General features: G+C 40.8%; 2 protein-coding genes across 2 annotated transcripts in view; both read left to right on the top strand.

Moving 5' to 3' along the window:
* Positions 1–22,711, top strand: part of LOC149299422 (PDZ and LIM domain protein 7-like) — a 50,351-nt gene that overhangs the window by 7,536 nt on the left and 20,104 nt on the right. Inside the window, exons 2-4 of the mRNA XM_089486081.1 lie at positions 7,304–7,455; positions 7,930–7,960; positions 9,030–9,232. Of these exons, the coding sequence (XP_089342207.1) occupies positions 7,304–7,455; positions 7,930–7,960; positions 9,030–9,232 (386 nt within the window). The remainder of the gene's footprint in view (positions 1–7,303; positions 7,456–7,929; positions 7,961–9,029; positions 9,233–22,711) is intronic.
* LOC149299423 (PDZ and LIM domain protein 7-like) lies at positions 14,002–18,122 on the top strand. The gene is made up of 4 exons (XM_089486172.1): positions 14,002–14,068; positions 14,202–14,356; positions 16,708–16,744; positions 18,026–18,122. Exons 2-4 carry the CDS (start codon positions 14,215–14,217, stop codon positions 18,120–18,122), a joined length of 276 nt encoding a protein of 91 aa, XP_089342298.1. The 5' UTR covers positions 14,002–14,068; positions 14,202–14,214.

Raw genomic sequence — 22,711 nt, 5'->3', positions numbered from 1 at the left:
ATGTTCTAGACATTACTCAGAAGCTGGGTAGCTTACAATATTAATCTGCTACATAGCCACCTTTTCTGGAAAAACCAAACGGTTCAACTTACATGTCATTGTTACTGGAAAAGGCAGTCTAGGCCCCAAATCATAAGCTGGTTGGTAGCTTTTTTGTTTTTTTTTTCTTCAAGCAGTGTGGGCCTTGAATATATGGTGGTATGGGTATGCTAGGTCTTTATGGAATCCACCATGACCAGCTGGTTACCTATATAACCTATTTGAAGATTGTTATAAATATCAAAAAAATACCCATTGTAGCCAAGCAATGTCGGCTCTGAGGGAGAAGGTTGATGAATGATGTGTGCTAGTGTCTCCTGGATATAATTACCTTGATAGATATGACAATTCTGCCCCACTTCTTTCAGTATGAATTATTGTATTAGCAAATATCAGTTTTTGGACTGTATGGAGGCTCATATCAAATAAGGGCAAATCCAAACCAAGAATCACATCGGCCAATCAAAAAAAGGCACCACATTTGAGCACCACTGTGTTCAAATGTGGCCATAATTCTACCATCATCAACGAATGGCTTAAAGTGTTTGGCCCATTTGAACTGGCCTCTGTCAGACAAATTGTAATCTATCGATCTGAAAAATAAAACTGAGCAGGACCCTAGCTTGTATCACGACTGTCACAAGGAAGAATGTAGAAACCATTTTCACACATTGCTTGGCAGAGCCGTTGGCTTCTCGCAGTTAGGTGCTAAGTAGTGAGAAGGCTTGCTTGCAACAACTGGAGGGTGATGTAACTCCAAACAGGAACAAAGAAGAACCGAGAACATGGATTAAATATTTATAGGAGTTACAGCATGTTGTAACATCATCTCTGCAATCAGTTCAGTTCTAAAGGCTTACGTCATACATGGTTTCCAGGATAGGTGGATGCAGAAGAGGTGCGGTGTACTCTAGTGACGGCAATGGGAACTTCTTAACTGTAGGGTTCAATATAGTATTGCTATAGGTATGTGTAAGATGATTTAAAGCAGAACAATGGGTTTATGTATGGAATTCAGTGCAGAACTACATCTTCTGCTGCTTTATATGCGCATTATTGTGAATCATGTGATACTCCTACCCAGCAAACATTCTGAACTCCTTTTTTCTTTTTAATTATTATTAATATTTAATGACAAAGTATATCTTAACCCCTTAAAAACTCACCACAAGGTTATATCATAGTGACCATATCTGCCCATTCAACCTAAGGGGTCATCTTTGGGTAAAACCTCCTGTAAAGCCGTTCTGAATCAGTTGGTCCAAATAAAAAAAAAAATACGTGACTGCCCCTTAAAATCTAAAAGAAAGTGCTCTAAGCTTGAGATAACAATATCTTAAATTTTTATTAGTTTATTTCAATTTTTATTATTTTTTTAGCAATTTCATTATTTGTTGCAGCTTACATACAGTGGGGCATTTAGTGACCTAGCAAACGAGCCCAAATTGTTATGCGATTCAATTCTAACGTCCTGTTTGTATAGAACTGCGGAATACGATGGCGCTACATAAATCAATAAATAAAAGAAGTAATTGCAGATGTCCCCGGAGCTGGGTTATTGTTCTTACTCAGGCTTGGTTGCCAATAGCACAACAGGTTGCCGTTTTAAGCGGAGCTATTATAAGACCAGCTATTCTCGCGCTCTGCCGACAAGGGCACAGCTAATGTGAATTGGGGGCTGTTGCCAGGAGACCTTTTTCGTTCGTTCCTTCCACCTCCGCCCAGGTTTGACAGCGGCGGCGGCCTGGGAGGTAGGAGGACCTTGTTTTAGATCTGCATCTGCCTTGCGTCACCAGGATCAGAAATTAGATGGTGGGCAATGGGGGCTCAGTGGATGATTATAAGCCTGCAATGAAGTGCTTATCGGGGGGTCACTGACACAGCTTCGGGGTGACTAAGAGACAATTTTTTTTTTATTTTTTTTTTAAAAGGCTATGACGCTGGACTTAAATAGCTCTGTATGTGTGTGTGTGTATATATATATATATATATATATATATATATATATAATACACAAATAGGTCAGGGATTTAGGTATAGATTTAGGTGGTAGAGGGAATTTGAACATGCATGGGCATCAAGCCCATCTAAGACGAGTCCGAGAGCTGATTAAATTATGTCAGGAAAAATGCAGAGTAGATGGGCCAAATGGTTCGTCGCTACTATGAAGGTGTTGTTGAATTCATGATGGTAAGCAGATCAGGCTCTCTTTAAGCGGTGTCCCCAGTGAGCTTAACTCAGAATTGCCAGTGTGTTTCTAAATTGCTTGCGGTGTGAATTTCACAAGCATCTGCCGTCAATTTCTAAAACAATTTGTCTGAACGATGAGGATTCAGATAAACTTGCTGTGCCGTTTCTGTACACTCTGCACATAGAAAAAAATAAATGAGGGGCGTTTTAAAGATTATAAACTTGAAACCATGTATATAGTTCATCTTATTTGGATCTTCTGTAAAGCAAAAGCATATTATGACTTACCATGAAAATAAGCATGTAGGACCCACTCGTACACCTTGGTGCGATCTCAGAAAACCGACATTTAGGCTCATTTTCTCTTTGTGTGTCTATGTAATTGTTTTATTTAAAGCGTTTTTTTTTAGCAAGGGTGGGTGATTTATAAACAAACAGGGACCTCAAAATTTTTTTTTTTTTTTTGCATGGAAGCAAACTTAATGATTCAAGCACCAGCAGTGTACGAGCAACACTGTGTCTAAGAATAGCTACAATACAGAAAGCGAGTGCGCACAGTATGTTCTTTTCCCCACCACCCACTCACGGCATACTTGAAAATCACACTTTAAAGTCACATTGCATCTGTCCTCCAGGCTTCCTCTGTGACTTTAATTAACACACTCTCGCTAGAATTGATTGGAGGTACGTGGAAGGTCATTTGTCCAGCTAGACCTTTTCATTCAGAAGACCCTGCCTGCGGTACTAAGCAGATGGGTTCTCTGCGTTCGAGTCCAGGAACTCTATTATCTATTCAAAAATAAAGAAAATGCATAAAGCCGTGCTGGCCGACCTCCAGCTCCTCTTCAATTACAACTCCCATGATTCTAGACTACTTCAAAAGTTGTGCAGGGATCGTGGGAATTGTAGTTTTATCGTCATACATCTGAAACTCTACATTTTGTGCACAGCCCTTATCGTGACCACAGGGAAATAGATTTATTATTTTTATTTATTATTTAGCAATATATACTGGTATAATTGTAAATGATGATAATATAACATTCATACTTGCTTATTTACCCTGAGTGATGAGCTACTGAGCCATTGGGGACTATCCCTTTATTAGCTAAAAAGATGAATGGCTTCAAATAGTGCAGCCCCATAAAAACAGATTTATGATGGTTTGTGAATTTAAATTCAAGAGCAGTATCAACAGCGTCATCAGCTAGCAATTTTCTTTTACATGTTTTTACTCTTGAAAAACCTGCATGGCCTTTGCCATATTCTTGGCAAATCAATGTGCCAGACTTTTATCTACCCGATTTGCGTTCAGAATGTTTAGCAGAGATATTTTCTGAGAGTGGTGCGTAAACCTGTTTCAAAGGCTTGCGTGTTTCGGAAGTTGATTTCATAACAACCTGACTGTGTATTTCCAGATATATTTCATAAGCAAAATCATTGACTGTTTTCCAGACGTGGGGGTTGGATGTAACGCCACCTACTCCATTCAGCCCTTGCTCAACTCCGTAAAGTCATGTACTTGGAACGTGCACCGGTATTCCAAAGTGTGTCTGTGTACAAGGAAGAAACCTGTTTCTAATGCACTTCTCTAGTTTCAACGTGTGAGTCCTTCTAGATATTGTGATATAATAAGTACACAAATCAACCGTTTCATAAACTGTCTAATTTATGGCAATTTTTGTTTAAGGGGAACGTAGCCGTGTTCTCGTGCTTAGCAGGGAGACTTGATTGATTTGAACGTCTTGTTGATGTCCTAGGTTGAATTTCATGACCTATACATAGAACTGCTGTGAACCAATCAATGTGTTGCAGTCAAGGGATGCAGGGGGTTGCGTCAAGGCATTGGGTGTACGTGAACCTAATCTAAGAATAACAGATTACCCCCAGTGTCTGTGGATCCATAACATGATTGAATTCATTGCTCTAGCACAAGCATGAAGTGGGTTAATGTTTTCATTGGAAAGGAATGTACTGGGGTCTGATGAGCTATGTGGCCTTGGACTTCTGGAAGGATGTGATGTTATCGGTCTGATTTAGAGCCTGACAGAATTGCAGCTTCTCTAACTCTTTCCAGTATAACTTTTTTGTACTAATATTGAATTGTTATGTTTGGAGGAAGCTTTGTTTGGTTATTATGTTCTAGTATCAGCTTTATCGGAAACCAGAATTCATATATGTTCTTTCTGTAAAGTCTAGACATCCTTTTATGGACCATGACCACGATGACTGCTTTTGTGGGGGTTTTTTTTTGTTGTTTTTTACATGATATGGTATCAGAATGTCCAATGACTAAATCCTGAGTCGATACATATCTGATGAAAATACAGCAGTTATTAACCAAGGCAAGCCTGTCATGTGCTTGGCAGGAGACCACCTCATCTCAGGTAGCTTCAATGTTAAACTTGTTCCTAGTGAGTTCTAAGTAGACTTTGGAGTCTATTGTAACCAGTGAAGTTTAAGTTGTCTGGTTTCAACTTGCAACTTGAAAAAACTGTGAATTAGCATTCGGTTTTAGCCACACAATCAGCAGTTTAAGGGCTCCAGGAGCCTCAGGACATGTTTTGGGTCACATACCACTGATTTAGAGTCAACATTCCCCCCTCAAAATGATGACTTCATTCTGGCTCAAGATTCCAAAAGCATTGGTTTCCTTTACTTACTAATTGGAAACGCATTTTGTAACCTTTCTGTCCGGTTGCCTTCATGCCCTCCCTATTTTGACTACAGTGTTCCGAAACGAAAAGATTGTGTGTGTCTGTGTGATATCATGCAGAGTCAACCTTCATATTTACACTAACGCGGCCAGTCACTTTAACCCTGAGGCTTTCTTCTTGGCAGAGGCCTGTGGAGAAATTGCTGTCATATGTATAGATATTGCATCTCGGAGAGAAATGTCTCTAATATGTTGTGGAATCAGAAAAGAGTCTGTTTTTCTTTTTGGGAGTATCAAAATATCAGTAAATTCAGACAGAGGTAAATGTTACATCCTATAGGTTCACCTTACATAAATGGCGCCACGGAAGAGGGTGAATTCCTGTTAAATGGTTCATTTTTAAAATCCTTTCAGTGGTTGTGTGCGCGTGTGTATGTATGCATGATTATATATATATATATATATATATATATATATACACAACCATAAATATTAATACACCATTAGTTACACTTGGATCAATCTTCATTTGTTTTGTAATTGAGAATTAATCTGTTGGATTATTGCTGGTTTATCCCATTGACCGCGGACTGGTCCTAGTCTGTGAGGCTAAGGTCACTTATTTTCCATTCTGTGAATAAAGGAAACAGGTGATGAGGGTCTTCTCATGCTGTCATGAGGATGTTTTCCAGAAGTGCTGAGGTTGTGCAATTCGGAGTTATAAATACAGCTCTTTCTCTGTGCGTGAGGCACAGACACTAGAACGGGTTCGTGTTTCTCTCTCGGGGGACTAGGGGGCTCCGTTAGATCTGTCATATGTTCTGTCTGCATTCCTGCGCAGAATACATTGAATTTTAACTCTTTGAGAGCCTGATAGGTGAAAGCATGTCTCAGTCACACGTAATACAGACAGTAGCAAAATACTAATTGCCTTTGGGCTCTGCTTTCGCTCAAGGATACATTGAGCCTGCCTGAAGTCATTTCAAGACTAAAAAGAGAAATGGTATCCTTCCTCAGACTACAAACAGTCTACATGTTTATGTTTATATAAAGAACGTTTATTGGGTATGAATGTATCACAGTGTTCTGCAATTCACAATATGTATATAAACTGCAGAAAATACAGTTGTATAGGAAGAGCAGAAAGTTGTGTAAATAACATATCTTGTTCTTCTAAACGTTTTACTCTGACATATAAATAGCTACCGATAGGTCACAGACTCACAAAAAAGTCTTGATAAACCCCTGCCGTGCCTCTAACCACACCGCCTCTGGCCGTATGATATTTTGGGAGGTATCCATACGGTTGTCATGTTTCATAGGGAGCACTTGCTGTTTATATTACTTTTGGGAAACTGGTGAGACCTCTTCATGGAGAATAATGCGGAATTATATTTAACCCTTACTTTTCCCAGAACGATATTTGTGTGTTAGACTGCCCGCGGTGGCCGGTAAGCCAGTGGACGCATTACACAGCCCTTGAAATCTAATTTAAGAGCTAAATGAATGCTTCAGAGGTTAAACTATATTCTCTCTCTACCGCTTATTCTTAGCAGGCACCAAATACATTAAACTGTCCTATGAGACTACAGAACATTTGTGTCATTGATAAGTTTCTGCTAATTTGCTTGCTGTAATGACTGTGGTCTGCACCGTTACAAGCGTAAAATCCAATATGGATGTTTACCAGTTTTCTTTCTTTTTAAATTAATATTTCTGGTAAATAGTGAAAATGTTTAAAATATATATTCTAGCAGCTTAGACAACCAGTTTCTGAAACAATCTACACTTTTCTTGACAGTATGAAGGATTTATATATAACTTTGTCTTTGGCCACATTCCCCCCACGCATTCCCTGCGAAGGGATGACTTGTGAAATACAGTATAATGTTACAGCTGTTGTATGACAGGACTCGACAGTTTTGCTGCGCATGCAGGAGCTGCCATGTTACTGCTGGAGCATTGCATGAGGTCACATCACATGAACCCACATAGGAAGGAGAAGTTGGCTCCTGGGCACAAGAACAGCCCCTTTTTTAGAGCTGCTTTGTGTGTCCAGCAGGTGAGATCCTAGGCGCAAGGATACAGCTCTTAGGCGCCTGGGTTTTGTTGAGAAGTGCAAGGAAACCCTAATGTCACCAACCACAGCACACCGATTATTTATCTACATTGGACAGCAGCTTTAGAGACACCGGTAATGAGATATATAGTATTCTAAGTTTGTTCACATCACAGACGTGTAATGAACCCGAAAAAAAAATAAAAAATGATACATGTCCGACGAGATACTAATGTGTTTTAGGTGGGCTTGCCCCAGGTTGTGCCAGTCTCTGTAGAAGATGGCATTGCCATCGATAATGGCAGCACCTGTCTTAGTGGGATGGTCGGAGTAACTTTTTAACCTTCTCTGTGTTGTAGCTCACGCCAGCTGGAAAGGCCGAGGTGGCTGGGGTGAAGGTGGGTGACTGGCTGCTGCAGATTGAGGGGGAAAGCACCTCAACCTTGACCCATATTGAGGCCCAAAACAGGATCCGGGCCTGCAGCAACAAACTGAGCCTTGCCCTGAGCAGGTAAGATGGCAGCTTTTTATTTACGTATTGTGTAGTCCACCGTAACACCCACTAGAATGTAAACTCGTTTGAACAGGGCCCTCCTCATCTGTAAGTCAAATTATGTCATATACTACTTATGTGCTGCCTACCCATTGCACAGCGCTTTGGAATATGATGGCGCTATATAAAACAATAATTTAGGCAATCTTGTGCTTGGATATTTTTGTCTACTAGGCTGAAAGGTTGGTAATAATGCATATTTCCACTTGGATGGCGCTATATAAAACAATAATTTTAGGCAATCTTGTGCTTGGATATTTTTGTCTACTAGGCTGAAAGGTTGGTAATAATGCACTTGGAGGACATTGATGGTACCTATGGCTGATGGATAACGTTAAATGCAAATACACTGCCCGCCATATTTGCTCTGTAATGTTACTGGCATGTCGATACACTATCTGGGACTAAAACACATGCATTCTTTTCTTACAGATTCTCACATGGTCTGAGTAACCAGCCAAAGGTAAATATATAGAGATTTCTACCACCAAACTTGAATGAATGGGGAGTTGGCTGTGTGATAGCCTAGGATTCCTTCAGATAGTATTGGGATATTTCACTGTGTTAGATAATTTTTATACCTCTGATATCTCCATCAGTCTTTGCTTTCGTCATTTGAGTGGGTTTTCATACTGTCCGCTATATTTATCTCACCTGTCACCTTACAAGCAGTATCAAACCAAGGCTTCCCCCTCACATTTTTAATCCTCTGGCTTCGGCTACCCTGGCACCAAATCTCTGGGCTTCCCGGGACTCCAGCACGCCCCGTCCCGCGTCTTCCATGGTATTGGGCTGCATGCTGTCTGCTGAATAAACCGAGGATGCTATTTCTTCTTGATTTTTCTGAGTTTTTTCCAAATTGATGCTCTGAAAACGTCGTGGTGTGATTCCAATCTCGTTGGCTAACAAACTTTTGACCTTGTTACATTTTCAGTGCTACACTTTTTGCTTTAGTTCTGTTCTGAACATTAACGTAATTCTGTGTCCATTTAAAAGGCCATGTCTCTGTGTAGCCCCTGTTTCTGTTTCTTCTATAAATGTGACTTTTTGGTCAATGTGTGTATTTAGTTTGTGTGATCTGTGCATGTGTGTGCTTTTCTTCCTGTGTGGTAACCTTACATGCATCCCTGATGTTCTATTGTTTTTATAAATAAATATATAGGGGGTTATGTATGAAACTTGGTTTTGATGCAAAGTCTACTAATAAATTGTATGGCCCTTGCTTCTTGCACCATTCCTTTGATTTCTATAATGGTAAGACGCCTTTAAAGCTTAAGCCCATAATCATATTTGTAAGCGGTCTTATCACCAATGCCATCTTATCGTAACATTGGTTTCTATGTTGATAAAACCACTTTTTGAACTTTGCATCAGAATCACTTTGTTTACATAACCCCCGAAGTAACTTTAACCAGCTAGAAGATAATTTTAACAAGAATGTATGTGTGTATGTAGGAAGGTTGATTGGTTACACAGTTGCTCCATATGGCTGCATGATGCCTGGTTTGTACCCCTGTGCTCTTCTCCCAAAGGGTGTGCTTGCTTCTGAGTCCCAAGGAGTGAAGTATAACTTTGCACCAAGCACCTCTCTGAACAAAACTGCCCTGCCGTTTGGTGCCAGCACACAACCCCCAGACAACACTTGGCCAGCTCAAGTCACCAAGCCAGTGACATACAACCCCCCACCATCGTCTTATAACAACAATCCAACACCCAGAGCCCAGCAGCAGAACGGGTATGTGAATGGCATTTGTAGAAAGTGTAGGAGTTATGCATAAGAAAAAAAGTTTGAAAAGTGGTGTTATAGCCATAGCAACCAGTGGTATATTCCTACTGTTTCATGATTGACCATTACATTGGCTCCTATGACATCAAGACCACTTTTCACCAGAAACACTTTTATGCATAACCTCGGTACTGTTGTTTTTTATTGGCCACATAGAGGCAAGAAGATAAATCATGGAGAATTATGTATTTTGTTCTTGGATTTTATGGGGTGGGGTGGAGTGCCGTGTTCTAGATATCTAGATTTGTTATCTGGATATGTTTTACACGCCCACATGCAGATGGGGCTATTTATGTCACACTTTTTGCAACTTCTATTAACTCCTAATTTCTTTGTGGTGTTCAAATCATTCAAAACCACACAGAACTTGCTATGAAGAGCTCCTTGACAGTATGTGTTTTTTTTTTTTCTTTTTTCTTGAGTGGATTGAATTCATGCATTTTAAACCCAGAAATGCTATTTAGCTAGAAGAGAGTGCTAATTATATACCACCTGCTAAATAAATTAGAACTCAACATGTTTATCATGGACGAAGTCTTTTGGACTTTAATTGAAATCATGCATATAACCTATTTGATGGGAAATAAGTCGTAGCAACAATTTAAAAAAAATAGAAGCGTCCACTGTTTACATGGCTCCTCATTAAAAGAATGGAGCTCTGTATACCGATGACATAGACACTGCACAGTGCAGAACCTGCAAGGTTCTATAGGGTTTTTTTTTAGGTTTTTTTGGGGACATTTAGTTGCATTCGTATTATAGTGGAATAAACAGTCCCATGACTGGCTTGTGTGCAGTGTTGAGTATATGGAGTATACTTTGCAAATCTGGTAATTATCCACCCTCTGTGGTTAATCCCATTTAAGAACACATTGCTTTCCGAGAATCTGTCAAGATTCATCTCTCCCATTCATCACAATGCTGGCTTAAGACTATAAAGCGGAAGAGTAAAACAGACAGATTGGTTGGGCCAATTAATCGTACTGTGCCGTCCGATTCTGTATTTTTATGTTACACAAATCTGTGCAAATGTCTGTCCTGGGCAGGAGACCAAGTGTTTTGTTTTTAAACTGTTTTTTCCCTAGCTATTTAATGACTTTTAAGAAAACCTCTTGACTCCTCTTAAAAAGGGGATTTGTCTGGTCTACCAGAAGAGGATCATTAAGTATATTTGTTTAGGGCCAATTCACTGGTGACAGATAGTGGGTAAACCATTTTTAAATCAGTCTCGATAAGGTTTGGGCTCTTCAACGATCTTCTATTAGGGTTTTAGGATTTCTATTAGTGTAGTGAAGTATTAAAATGTTTGTGATGCCTTTTATTCACAGAATAAAATGTATAAAGATGTCTGAAGTGGGCGATATGCAAAAACAAGGTTAGAATAGGCACAATGCCTAAAATTGAGCTTCTGGCAAAATGGCAAGTATAAATGGAATTTATACAGCCTTTATACACATGGATGCAATACCGTGACTTAGGAAGTAGAGGATGCAATACCAGTGTATTTATATTTTCATTCCTTTTCATTCACAGGCCTAATGTTTGGAACATTTGTCTCAAACAAGACAGTTCTCTCGCAAGATGCTTTATAAATTGTCACAGTAACAAAATACTTTTGTAATTTTTTTGAGATGATGATGGTTTATACATAACCCCCATGGTGTCAAACGAACCTTCAGTAACACAAAGGCCCCTTGATGTATTATACAGTAAAACTTTATGGTGATTTTTCACGTAAGGAGAGTTTACAGGAGTGTTGAGGTTTTAATTCATCAACTTCACCATCCATTTATGAGGTCCATCCCTGGCAAGTTGTTCCAGTGAAAAAAGGCTTAGCTGACTCTTCACGATGCATAGCAAAGTCAGTAAGGTGATTTTGAAGAACTTTCACTGATTTATCTATGCATTTTACAGGGCCAGCAAAGCTTTACTAGCAGGAGTAGCTTACTGGGGTTGACTCTTCATAATGCATAGTGCTGACAAGAAGTTGAAATGTTCAACTGTCCTGAAAACTCCCACGTTTGGCCAATAATCTATCATCTTTTTCATAATCACTATGGCTATTGGTCTGGTAACCAATATGGCAATATCCTTTTTTGTGTCTCATAATGAGATGGTTGTTAATTTTATAACCCCTTATAGTGTGGCTCTTGAGAAACAGTCTTGGACATCCTCACTTGGTCCCTTTTGAATAATGACTCCTGTAGTTCCATAATATTACATTACCTATAAAAAGGACTTGGTGAAATGTTCTGTGAATCCAGCTCGCCGGGAATTCCTTTAATTCTGGGCTTACAGAACAACGTATCTGTGTTAAAACTAAAATTCCAGATCACATCAGGGAAATCAGCCATAGAAGCTGTAGGTTTTATAATTTAATCAAATCAGAGCTCTGTGGGATACCTTTTGCGATGTTTGACTTTAATCATGTACCAGGTCATTGATTTAAATGAATGGAAACATTATAATGCCATCTTGAATAAAATACCATTTGAATTTCAGATCCACAAATCTGTTGGTACTGTTACTGTAGGGCCTTTTGTCTTTCGTAGAACAAGTCCTTAGACCACAAGTCACGCATTTTTTTTTTTTTAATCAAAATGAATAGCAATTCCTTTTATCGTCATCCAAGTATAAAATAGAAGTGGAAAATAGAGTATTTTCTTTTTTTACCGCCTGGTGGTGCTGTTCCCTCATCAGACTGAGCTGTGTTGTAGTCTAGGTGGGAGGTTGAACATGGCGTAGGATTCTCACACTCTTGTTATAAAGCCAGAGGAAATTTATTACGCAATCTCTTGGCTGTGAGCATTAACCTGCCATAGTCCATCCTGAACACTTCTCGGATAGCGGGGTGGAGTGGGTCGGAGGCTGGGCATCTTCCCTGCAAACATGATACATGTTTATCAGGAGCCGTAACCATATTTACATAACTGTGGGTATGCCTCGCAAAAATATCACCGCTCTAAAAACATTTCAGATAGACACAGACCTCTGTGTGGCAAAAGAAGTTACTCATTTATGTCGTTAGAATTATGCTATTGCAAACAAAATAGTAGTTTGAGAAGAATTGAAGAGCAGAACGTTTTGAATGGTCAAATGAGAGTCAATGCATAGCTTTCCGGTGTTAGGGTAATATGGAAGTGTTACCACTTTGTGGAATTATGATATTATATCTACCACTAGTCATAATCCATCCCTTTTGGAATGTGAATTGTTAACTAAACTTCAGTAGATACTATTTTGTCAACGTTTTATTTTAAGCTGGCTTTAAAACCAGTTGTCAAGGATCATTAATTGTGCTGAATGTACAACTAACTGTCTCAATACATGCTAAATAATTCTTGCCTGCCGGAGCTCCCTGAAAACTTTCTGATTTCTAAAAGCCTCCAGAGTCTTTTTGAATATAACAAGATATTTTGCTGTATGTTTATCTCTGTAAACTATATTTTGAAGTCTTCGCCTCTGTTTGGACCATGGGGTGGGAAAGCTTAGCCTAAACACTGCATTTGTTTTGGCACCTTATCACTGGGGGGGTAACATACATTTACATCCATGTAAGATAATGAGCTCATCATGCATCTGATATCTGTCTCATCCTGCCCCGCCGTTCTGTGAGAGCAGGGGCAGTTGATCTTTGGGGTTCAGCAGCTGCCTGGGAATAATGTTGGAAGCCTCCTTGTTTACTGTAGGAGTTGTACTGTAATTGGAAGCAGTGTGTCTCCTGCCCCCTTCTCTGAACATGCTTATCAGCGTATTATGGAAGGGGGGATACACTGCACCCAGCCTTGTAGTGCCTTACTAGGGCTGGAGTAATCCGACCTGAGGCTATATTGGGGCTGGCAGCAGAAGTGTTATTTGACAGAAGCTCTGCACACACTGGAGCTGCAAACATCTTCTCTGTATTCACACAGGTATTGGGATTTTAATTTTAACAAAATCCTGTTTCCACGTATTACAGGGTTGCAAGGCAACCTTATTTGGGAGCCTTAGAATATCTAACCATTGTGTGAAATGCATTGTATAGTTATTAGAATTTTTTGGGATGTCAAGGGATATCCCGTCTGTGTGGGGTGGAGGGTGTCAAAGGATCATGCTTTGGAAGTTGTTAGGAGGTTGACTTACAATGTTTGTTAGTATGAGTGATGGATAATGGGATGAGTGGGTATTAGTGATTTTTCGAATACCAATAATTTACACAGGGAAAACTGCAGGAAACTGAAGATCTGTATCTTTTGTTTTAAATCTCATCCAGGGTTGGGATAATGTACTTTTTTTCCCCTTCTGTTTATTGGCTGTACTGATCTGACTTAATGCTGTTCTTTCATTTTTCTTTCTTTTTTTCCCCTCTTCTGACCCCCTCTCTCTGTCCCTTGTGTTCTTTCTCCTTCTCACAGGTGGAGCACATAGAAAAGTCAGTAAGCATTATTTGTTGTTGTGTTTGTGTCCTTAATCGTTGACTCATACCCTAAGGTCCATTGCCCATGTCAGTAATAGACAGGTCATGTTTGTAACAAGCTGAATGTCATGTTAGGATATTGTGTGTGTGTGTGTGTGTGAAGAGTGCTTGCTAGCTGTTGTCTGTGCCTTTAAGTCTCAGAGTGGCAGATAAGGGAAGTACATTCTACCATATGTTAAACCAGGGTCTTCCCCCTCTTCAGTCAAACTCAGAAACGTTTGGTTATTAAATGTGTTCTGCCCTCGTAGGGTTGGCACAAACCCCAAAGAGCAGAAGTCCCTAAACGGATTGACCCAGTCATCTCTCAACGCTTTTTTCTTGGACGATACGTAAGTTCTTTTGGGATTTTTGGAAGGTTTGGTGTGTGCCAGTCATAGAAGCTGTTTACAGCTGGTGCAGGTGTCTATGAAACTTCATTAACCCTGACCCTTCTACCCACACCCACCTCCTCTGTTACACCAGACACTCTCTTAGAATGGATAGCCAGGCAGCCTTCCATTCCAATGACTCCAGCAAAAAGAGACTGGTAGAGAATACTGAGGACTGGCAGCCCCGCACAGGCACCACACAGTCTCGATCCTTCCGAATCCTGGCACAGCTCACAGGCACGGACTTCAGTAAGTTGGTCTGCATGTGTGGGCAAGTAATATGCCAATGGAGGGAAATATGTTTCGTCTCCTGCTCACTGGAGCAAACACATTGATATTGACTCAAGGCTCCAGGTCACAACATCTTGTTGTGTCTTAATCTAGAGGCACGGACCGCCATGTGTCGTTGAAGGACAATAAGAGACACAGAGCCATGACAGCGGTGTATTTAGGTTAAGGGTTAGAACAGCATCATCAGAGGGTCACACCTATGAAGGAGCTATTGTTTGTGCTCCTGTACCTTTAGAGCATTAGAATATATCATATTACAATGCTACAGGAAGTCAACAATAGGGGCATAGATCTATAGTATATAACTTGGAAGAGCCCCATCAGCAAAGTAAATACAAAGTGTGCTCAAATAAAGATGTATGACAGGGATTTGCTGGGGAAAAGTCAGGCCCAGTCTCCTACTCAAATACTGTATTTGCTAGATTATAAAATGAGGTTTTTTTTCAGAAATATATCCCCTGTCTTATATTTGAGGTCGTCTTATAATTCGACCTCAAATAGGTCTGGCTATAGGACTAGATCCCCCGCAGCGCTACAGGGGTCCTGGATCCCCCTCTCTGGCAGCCGGTGAATGTCTGCGTGATGTTCGCAGACAACCTCCGCTGCTGCCTGACACTTCCGCTAGGGCTTCTATGACCGAGCGCCGGATGGGGGCAGATGTGCATAACGGGGGGGGGGGGGCAGGTTGGGAAATAAAAACAAGAAATGTATTTTTCTGAATCATAGTTTTTTTACATGTGAATTAATATTTACCAGTAAAAGTTTTTTCCTATAGGGTAGTATATTCAGGCGTTTTTCTTTTTTCCTAAATTAATATTAAAATTTGGGGGGGGGGTCGTCTTATAATCGATCAAATATGGTACATCCTGGATATCCTTCATGTGTGCAGACTTAAGCAGGCATAGGAAAAAAATTATACATAGGGCCCTCCACCACATAAAGTTATTGGATTGACAGGTGTGTTAATCCAATGGGTAGCAGCTATTCTTTAAACTAAGAACTCTTGTGACAGCAAATCTATTTGCCAGGGAGATGATAATGTACGGTTTGACTAATGTAACAATTGATAAGCGACACAGATAGCTGAATGCATGAGTTGGCACCTTGCACTTGGCAGAGATGGATCTTTGCTTCCCCCACACTCGGATGTGTGAATTGATTTTGCGTTATTATAACAAACACCTAAAGTGTTTATTTTATTTATCTGTCATGTTTGTTTGTCTAATAGACTGATGTGTGTAAAAATAGAAGTAATCATTACAGAGAAGACCCTCAAAGGTGTCCTGCACCTGCTGGAACCGACAGCTTTTGGCAGTGATTATGTACTTTCATTACTAATGAGCGAAGGGGTATTTCTACTTTTGCCTGATAAAAATCAGGAAAAATACTAGCTATGCTATCACTTTTTAGTCAAAATGTATTTTAACAGACAAGATGACAACTGAAGGGCATCGTATACCCTCTTCAGTACATTAATTGAGGAGACATTTTTCAACAAACTAGTCTCTGTAGTTCTATGCCCCGAGAAAAAAAGCATTGGGAGTGTGCACAGAAGACCAGGGATCCACCAGTAAACAGAATGAATGGCATTTCTGAAACATCACGTACACGATCTGTCCATGGGAGAGAAAGTGCAGCTTCATAGGGTAGGTGCTTAGAACTGTAGAATTATACTGCTCCCAGTGACCTCATGCATATCAGTGCCTAGGGAGAAGAAGCATGTGTGTGTGTGTCACTGAGGGTGTGTATAATGCAATAAAACTATTCCCAGAGACTACCTCTTCAGGGATTTACTCCCATGTAAGTCATCCTCCATGTAAAATATATTTTGTTTGTCTGCCTTCAAAGGGAAACTACAGTAATGGGCAGTGGATGACCACAAACGCCTTCTCGTGTAACTTCCATCTTGGATTTTGTGTGAAAATAGCAGCTAAGTTTCTATTTCAGACTCCTTTAGCATTCCAGGGTTTAAATGGGATCACAGAACTGAAGAAGTGTAATTTGTTTGCAAGAGGTGTTGCCAACCATTTTGTTACTCATATAGCCAAAATCTAGTTCAGAGTAACCGGTAAACCTGAAACTCCATTGATGGAAGATGCTGTTCATACTGATTTCCTGAAATCTTGACAAGTGAGCTGTCAGTTGAACATTCTTTTTAGCACTATTGTTTCATTGATCGAACAGCTGGTGCAAGCTTAACCCCATTTTGTAATCCACCTGTATCCTGCCTTGGTGTTTGTCCATTCTGGTGACCTCCACTCATGTTCTACTCTTCTTTCTACCTTTCCTCCATGTCTCGCTAACCTCAGTGCAAGACCCAGATGATGAGCACATGAAAAAAGTGAGGTAAGCTGCCTTAGGTGGATCCATTGTTGAAATAGGTATCAATAAAATAGAGAATCTGGGGTTGGTTTTACTAATTTTCCCCTAGAGTTTGTTGATATAGATTGCCTTTCCTAGCATATCATAAAGTCCCAATTGCAATAGATTTGTCCGACTTGCCAAAAAGTACAGATTTTACTGGTATTTTAGTTAATGCCTGGCTGAATCAATCCCTGAGATGTCTGTCCATCATATGCTGACATTTTTAGCCCGAGGAGTAGATTGTGCTCTTGTTGCCTACATATCTGACCATAATGTGGCTGCCATTTGCCAATCCTTAAATACCTTTTGGCAAAGCATGTTTTTGGCCTACTCCTACATGAACATGTTTTTATCCATTTTAAGCACTGGTGAAATTGTCTCAACAAGTCCTCTTAATCGATACACCTTTGCCCATGAAAGGGTAGCTTGAGCATGGGACATTGGCAGACCTGTTTACTCTATTCATTACAAACATCGTGTTTTGTATAGCGCTATATCAGGATGAGGTGTTAATGGTCGAGGCTCACTTTAAATAGTGTGCTAGCTGCTTCCCCTAAAGCAGAATAGCGAATGTGCAGAATGTTGTGGAAAGCATGAATACATTTATTTAAGGCTAGTGCAGCTAAGCCATATTCGTTATAAACGGAGAGAGTTTCCTATTTTAACTGGAACAGGAGCCCTGAAGCACAGTCTATAAATAACCCCTGCCAGAAGCACGTACTAAGTGGCAGCACAGGCACCATTTTTAACCTCCACTTAAAATGTCCTGTTGAGCGAATGGGTCCTTTAAAAGTGCTGCAGAACCTTGTATTAATATTCTATACACCAGTATGCTTAGTGAATGGGAATTAGATGATGTAAATAATGTAACGGTCACAGGGCTCATTGATCATCCGGCAGCATTCCTCTTGGGGTTTTTTCCCTCCCTCTATGTTTAGCTGTGATAAATTCCTCTGTATTTGCCACCTTTAGTGCTATTTAACTTTTTGGTTTAGTAGAGAGCCAGTTTCAGAGATGTAACCTTCTGAGAACAGGGATCTTCTTACTAATTTCTCCTATAATGATGCCATTACTTTGTGCGCTGTGCTCCATTTAGAGACCTCTCCTCTACCTCACACACCTTTAGCATATGCATTGCGTATTCCTCTTCTGTAATCCACCCTTAATTTCTGTTTTTTTTCTTTTTTTTTTTTTCTTCCTTTTATGTTTTCTTTCTCGTGCCTTATCTCGATTTTCCTTTGACAACCACACTCCATGCCACAGAGAAAAGTTCATTACAGAGCTTCAGAGCCCCCGGTACACCCGCTTGCGTGACTGGCACCATGAGAGATCGGCCTGTTCCCTCAATGTGAAGCCTTGAATGCTGAAAGCTGGAGGGGAAGGGAGGAGAGCTAAGATTTGGGAATCCTGAAGGGTGTATGTTTGGAAATCCTTTAAAGGGAGATAATGGTGTCCTCTATTATAAATAAGCCTTATTACATTTCCCAATACAAATGTGTTCAACTTTCTCACTGTGTTTTTTTCTCTCAGCTGATGGTATTTCTGTGATTCTGAAGTCATTTTTATTTATTACAAGCTATCTCTGTTGAAAACATACTCTTGTTATTTGACTGGTGTCAACATGTCACTTACAATTGGGCACCTTTTTAAAGCCCACTTGTCCAACAGAGTGGCGCAATCGCAGTACTGTGATGTATCATTTATCTGAGCCATACTCAGAGGAGGGGAGCAGTGCTTATAATTAAATGGCGAGCACAAGATCTTTTATTTTATAATCGCCAATATGTGCAATGAAACGTACCAAAGTCGTACACTGGGCTCCGCTACTCTGATATAATGCACGGTTATTGTAGAAACTGGAGCTAGATCACACGTGTAGCACTGCCTATCTCCAAATTGCCATTAACAACAACCATTCTGTGCCTTAGCCCCCCACCTTTATTTTTTGTTCACAAATATGGGGCACACAGTTTGTCTGTTTCACAAAAGGGTGGTGGGTGTTTGTTGATGGCAACTTCAACAGGTGCTTTTGTAAGGCATGGATTGGGGCTCTGCTTTTAACGGAATGAGTCAATTCTAGTCACAATAAAATATTTCACATACGTGTTGGCAGAATTATTTCTTCAGATTTTAAGATTATACAGAAGGCTTCCAACAATGCTGTTTACAGGAAGCCCTCTCATGTTTGAGAATGGAGAGGGTGGATGGCTAATTTTTCTTCTGAATAGCTGGCTTGTTACTGGGAGACTTTTCTACTAAAACGTGTTCAGAAAACAAGAGTTTTCTAATGCGTATGTACTGTAAAGAAACATGTGCACCTAGCTAACTGGAAGACTGAGTCAAGTCCCCGTGTGGCTTATTGGTTACTTCCTATGGCCCAAGGATTTTCCTCTGTCCACTTTCTGTAGTCCTGTAGTGGATGGGTTGACCTGTTCCTCCTCTGTCCACTTTATGTAGTCCTGTAGTGGATGGGTTGACCTGTTCCTCCTCTGTCCACTTTCTGTAGTCCTGTAGTGGATGGGTTGCCTGTTCCTCCTCTGTCCACTTTCTGTAGTCCTGTAGTGGATGGGTCGACCTGTTCTTCCTCTGTCCACTTTCTGTAGTCCTGTAGTGGATGGGTTGACCTGTTCCTCCTCTGTCCACTTTCTGTAGTCCTGTAGTGGATGGGTCGACCTGTTCCTCCTCTGTCCACTTTCTGTAGTCCTGTAGTGGATGGGTTGACCTGTTCCTCCTATGTCCACTTTCTGTAGTCCTGTAGTGGATGGGTTGACCTGTTTCTTCTATGTCCACTTTCTGTAGTCCTGTAGTGGATGGGTTGACCTGTTTCTCCTCTGTCCACTTTCTGTAGTCCTGTAGTGGATGGGTTGACCTGTTTCTTATCTTATGGAGCTCTGCTGTATGGCTGCAAAAATGTCCTAATTCTACTCGCACGCTCAGCATGAGCAATGTAAGCAAACACTACATTGCGTCTATATACAAAAATGCATGCTTTAGTATATTAATATATTATATTAATATATTATAATGCATGCTTTAGAATGTGCAGGTTTGTTTTAGGGCAACAGATTTGTTACAGTGGATAATTTATTGAGCAATATAACAATTATACTAGGGGCAAGCATGTTTTTTTTTTTTTTTTTTTAGGTTTAAGATTATGTGCAAACATTAATAAGCTTAAACCAATATGTTTTTTTAAACTGTGTTCTGGAGTTTCCTTTGCACAGTTGACTACTTGTGCTGGGGTTTATTTCCTTAATTAACTATCCATGCTTTTTGCTGGGTATGGATTGCACACCACACTGGAGTCTCCTATCACTCCAGTGATTAACCCTTGTAATTCCTGACACCTTCATATTATTTTCTGATTCTGATCTGATGGTACTTAAGCCAACCAGGTGCATTCCTTTCTTGCCATCTAAACCTCTGCTTGAAAAAGAGTGACTCCCTTAAAAAGACCGTCCAGCCATCAAATGCACTTTAACACATAAAATAGTCCAGTGCCCCCTTTAACACATCTCCTGTTTGCTAAAGAACATGCAAACTATACTCTCTGTTGCTAGCTTCTTTACTGGCTTTGACAAGAGATCCATGGAGTCTAACAAGACATTTCTGTCATTGACTGCTTCATGCAACCAGAAGTTGCATGAAAAGTCAAGCCATGGAGGGTGATTATGCTGCAACTTTGCAGCTGCATTTTCTTCTAAAGGTAAGTGATTTATTTTAATGCATATTAAAGTACTTCCAAAAGGTGTGGTGCTCAGTTCTTGGTGATGTTAAATGGTGTAATCGGACCAGGCATTAGTTTAATCAAAAACGCTCGAAGAGCAGTTCTATATCCAACTGATGTGTTTGATTCTGGATTATTGGTAGACTTGGGCACCAGGGGGCTCTTCGTGTTCGTCTTCGTGCTCGTCTTCGGGGAAAAAAAAATCTTCGTATTCCGCGAATATTCGCCCGTTCCTGTCTTCTCTTCGGGCGAATATTCGCGGACATTCTTCGTGCTCGTTTAATCTTCGTTTTCCTCCTGGTTGCCTAGCAGGGGTTAATACGGGGTTAATAACACATCACAGCAGCAGCAGCTGCCGTGAAGGTACGTGTGTGCAGCTCTATTGGTCGTTTCGGCAGGGGGCTGGTCTGGCATCAACGAGTGAATTGCAGAACTGCAGAATGCACTTCATTCGTTGATGGCAGGCGAGCCCCCTGCCGAAACGACCAATAGAGTTGCACACACATACCGAGGTGTACTGTCCATAGATGTTTAATAAAAGAATAGGGAATATTTTACATTTTTAAATTGATTTTGGACCACTTTACATGCCTAACATTTGCTACCTATTTACAATGGCATACTTTGCAACAACCCAACTTACTTATTGGACAGGACTGGAAAATAGCAGGACTGTCCACCAAAATCTTGGGTGTGTTGGCAGGTATGCTGATGGAAAAATGTTGGACAAGAACTAAAAAATAGCTTAGGGTTAATGTACGGTTATGTTTAAGATTAGTAGCAGTGCACTGGTTTGGTTAAAGATGGATTATGTCTAAATAATAATAATTTAATTTTAATGTTTTTTTTAAAAAAAAAATAGGGGTTTATTTAAATGTATTTTAAAGTTAGATTTATTATTTAGTACTTGATTATATTTATTAAATGTTTATAGTAGCGTTACCTACCGAGCTATAACTACCTATGTGTATTTGCATTTTGCATACCTAGTTTAGCTAAATTAGATGGGACAGGACTGGAAAAAAGCAGGACTGTCCCTGAAAAAGTTGGGTCTGTTGGCAGGTATGTGGATGGAAAAATGTTATAGGGTGAAGTGTGAGTTATAGTGTTAATGTAATGCTATTAGTGAGTGAAGGCCAGGGCAAATAACAAGGAAAAGGTCCTTGTGTTTTGTGCATTGTAAGTGTGTGTGTATGTGTGTTATGTGTGATGTCACTGTGTGTTATATGTGTTATATGTGTTATTGTGTGTGTTATGTTTGGTTGGTTGTGTATCAGAAGGAAAATAATGAAATGGAAAAGGAAATGGGAAAGGCAAATGAGTGGGCAATTGGCGACCCGCTCACCTGTTTCACCCCAGGGCAAAGCACCCAAACACTGTCAGTCTTAGACGTTTGGCAGCAGACTTCCAGAGCTCAGACACAAGGCCCTAGCGTAAGCTGGCCACTCCGGCGGAGGTAGCAGGCGTTGCCACACCGCAAACAGAGGCAGCCAGGGGGGAGAAACTGCCCTTACCATTAGGGACATTTTGGGCATGACTCTAGCCAGGAAGCGAACTGGCAGAGAAGAGATGCTGGCACCACCACCAGCAGCAGCATTGAAAAGGCGAATGAGTGGGCAATTGGCGACCCACTCACCTGTTTCACCCCAGGGCAAAGCACCCAAACACTGTCAGTCTTAGACGTTTGGCAGCAGACTTCCAGAGCTCAGACACAAGGCCCTAGCGTAAGCTGGCCACTCCGGCGGAGGTAGCAGGCGTTGCCACACCGCAGACAGAGGCAGCCAGGGGGGAGAAACTGCCCTTACCATTAGGGACATTTGATTCATGACACTAGCCAGGAAGCGAACTGGCATCGAAGAGACACTGGCACCACCACCAGCAGCAGCAGCAGCAGAATTGGGAAAGGCGAATGAGTGGGCAATTGGCGACCCACTCACCTGTTTCACCCCAGAGCAAAGCATCCAAACACTGTCAGTCCTTGGCGTTTGGGAGCGGACTTCCAGAGCTCAGACACAAGGCCCTAGCGTAAGCTGGCTACATTGGCGGAGGTAGCAGGCGTTGCCACACCGCAGCAAGTGCAACCAGGGGGGAGAAACTGCCCTTACCATAAGGGACATTTGAGGCATGACACTAGCCAGGAAGCGAACTGGCAGAGAAGAGACACTGGCACCACCACCAGCAGCAGCAGCAGCAGCATTGGAAAAGGCGAATGAGTGGGCAAT

Source organism: Sceloporus occidentalis, unplaced genomic scaffold (genome assembly GCF_023333645.1).
Source record: "Sceloporus occidentalis isolate IW3139 unplaced genomic scaffold, rSceOcc1.0.p SCAF_28, whole genome shotgun sequence".
Classification (NCBI taxonomy): Eukaryota; Metazoa; Chordata; class Lepidosauria; order Squamata; family Phrynosomatidae; genus Sceloporus; species Sceloporus occidentalis.
Note: the sequence above shows the minus strand (reverse complement) of the source record. Positions and strands in the feature narration are given on the sequence as shown.

Coding starts and splice junctions, on each gene's coding strand:
- LOC149299423 (XM_089486172.1), top strand. CDS start 14,215: ATGGATAGCCAGGCAGCCTTCCATTCCAATGACTCCAGCAAAAAGAGA. Junction 14,357..16,707: donor GCTCACAGGCACGGACTTCA/GTAAGTTGGTCT, acceptor CGCTAACCTCAG/TGCAAGACCCAGATGATGAG. Junction 16,745..18,025: donor GAGCACATGAAAAAAGTGAG/GTAAGCTGCCTT, acceptor TCCATGCCACAG/AGAAAAGTTCATTACAGAGC.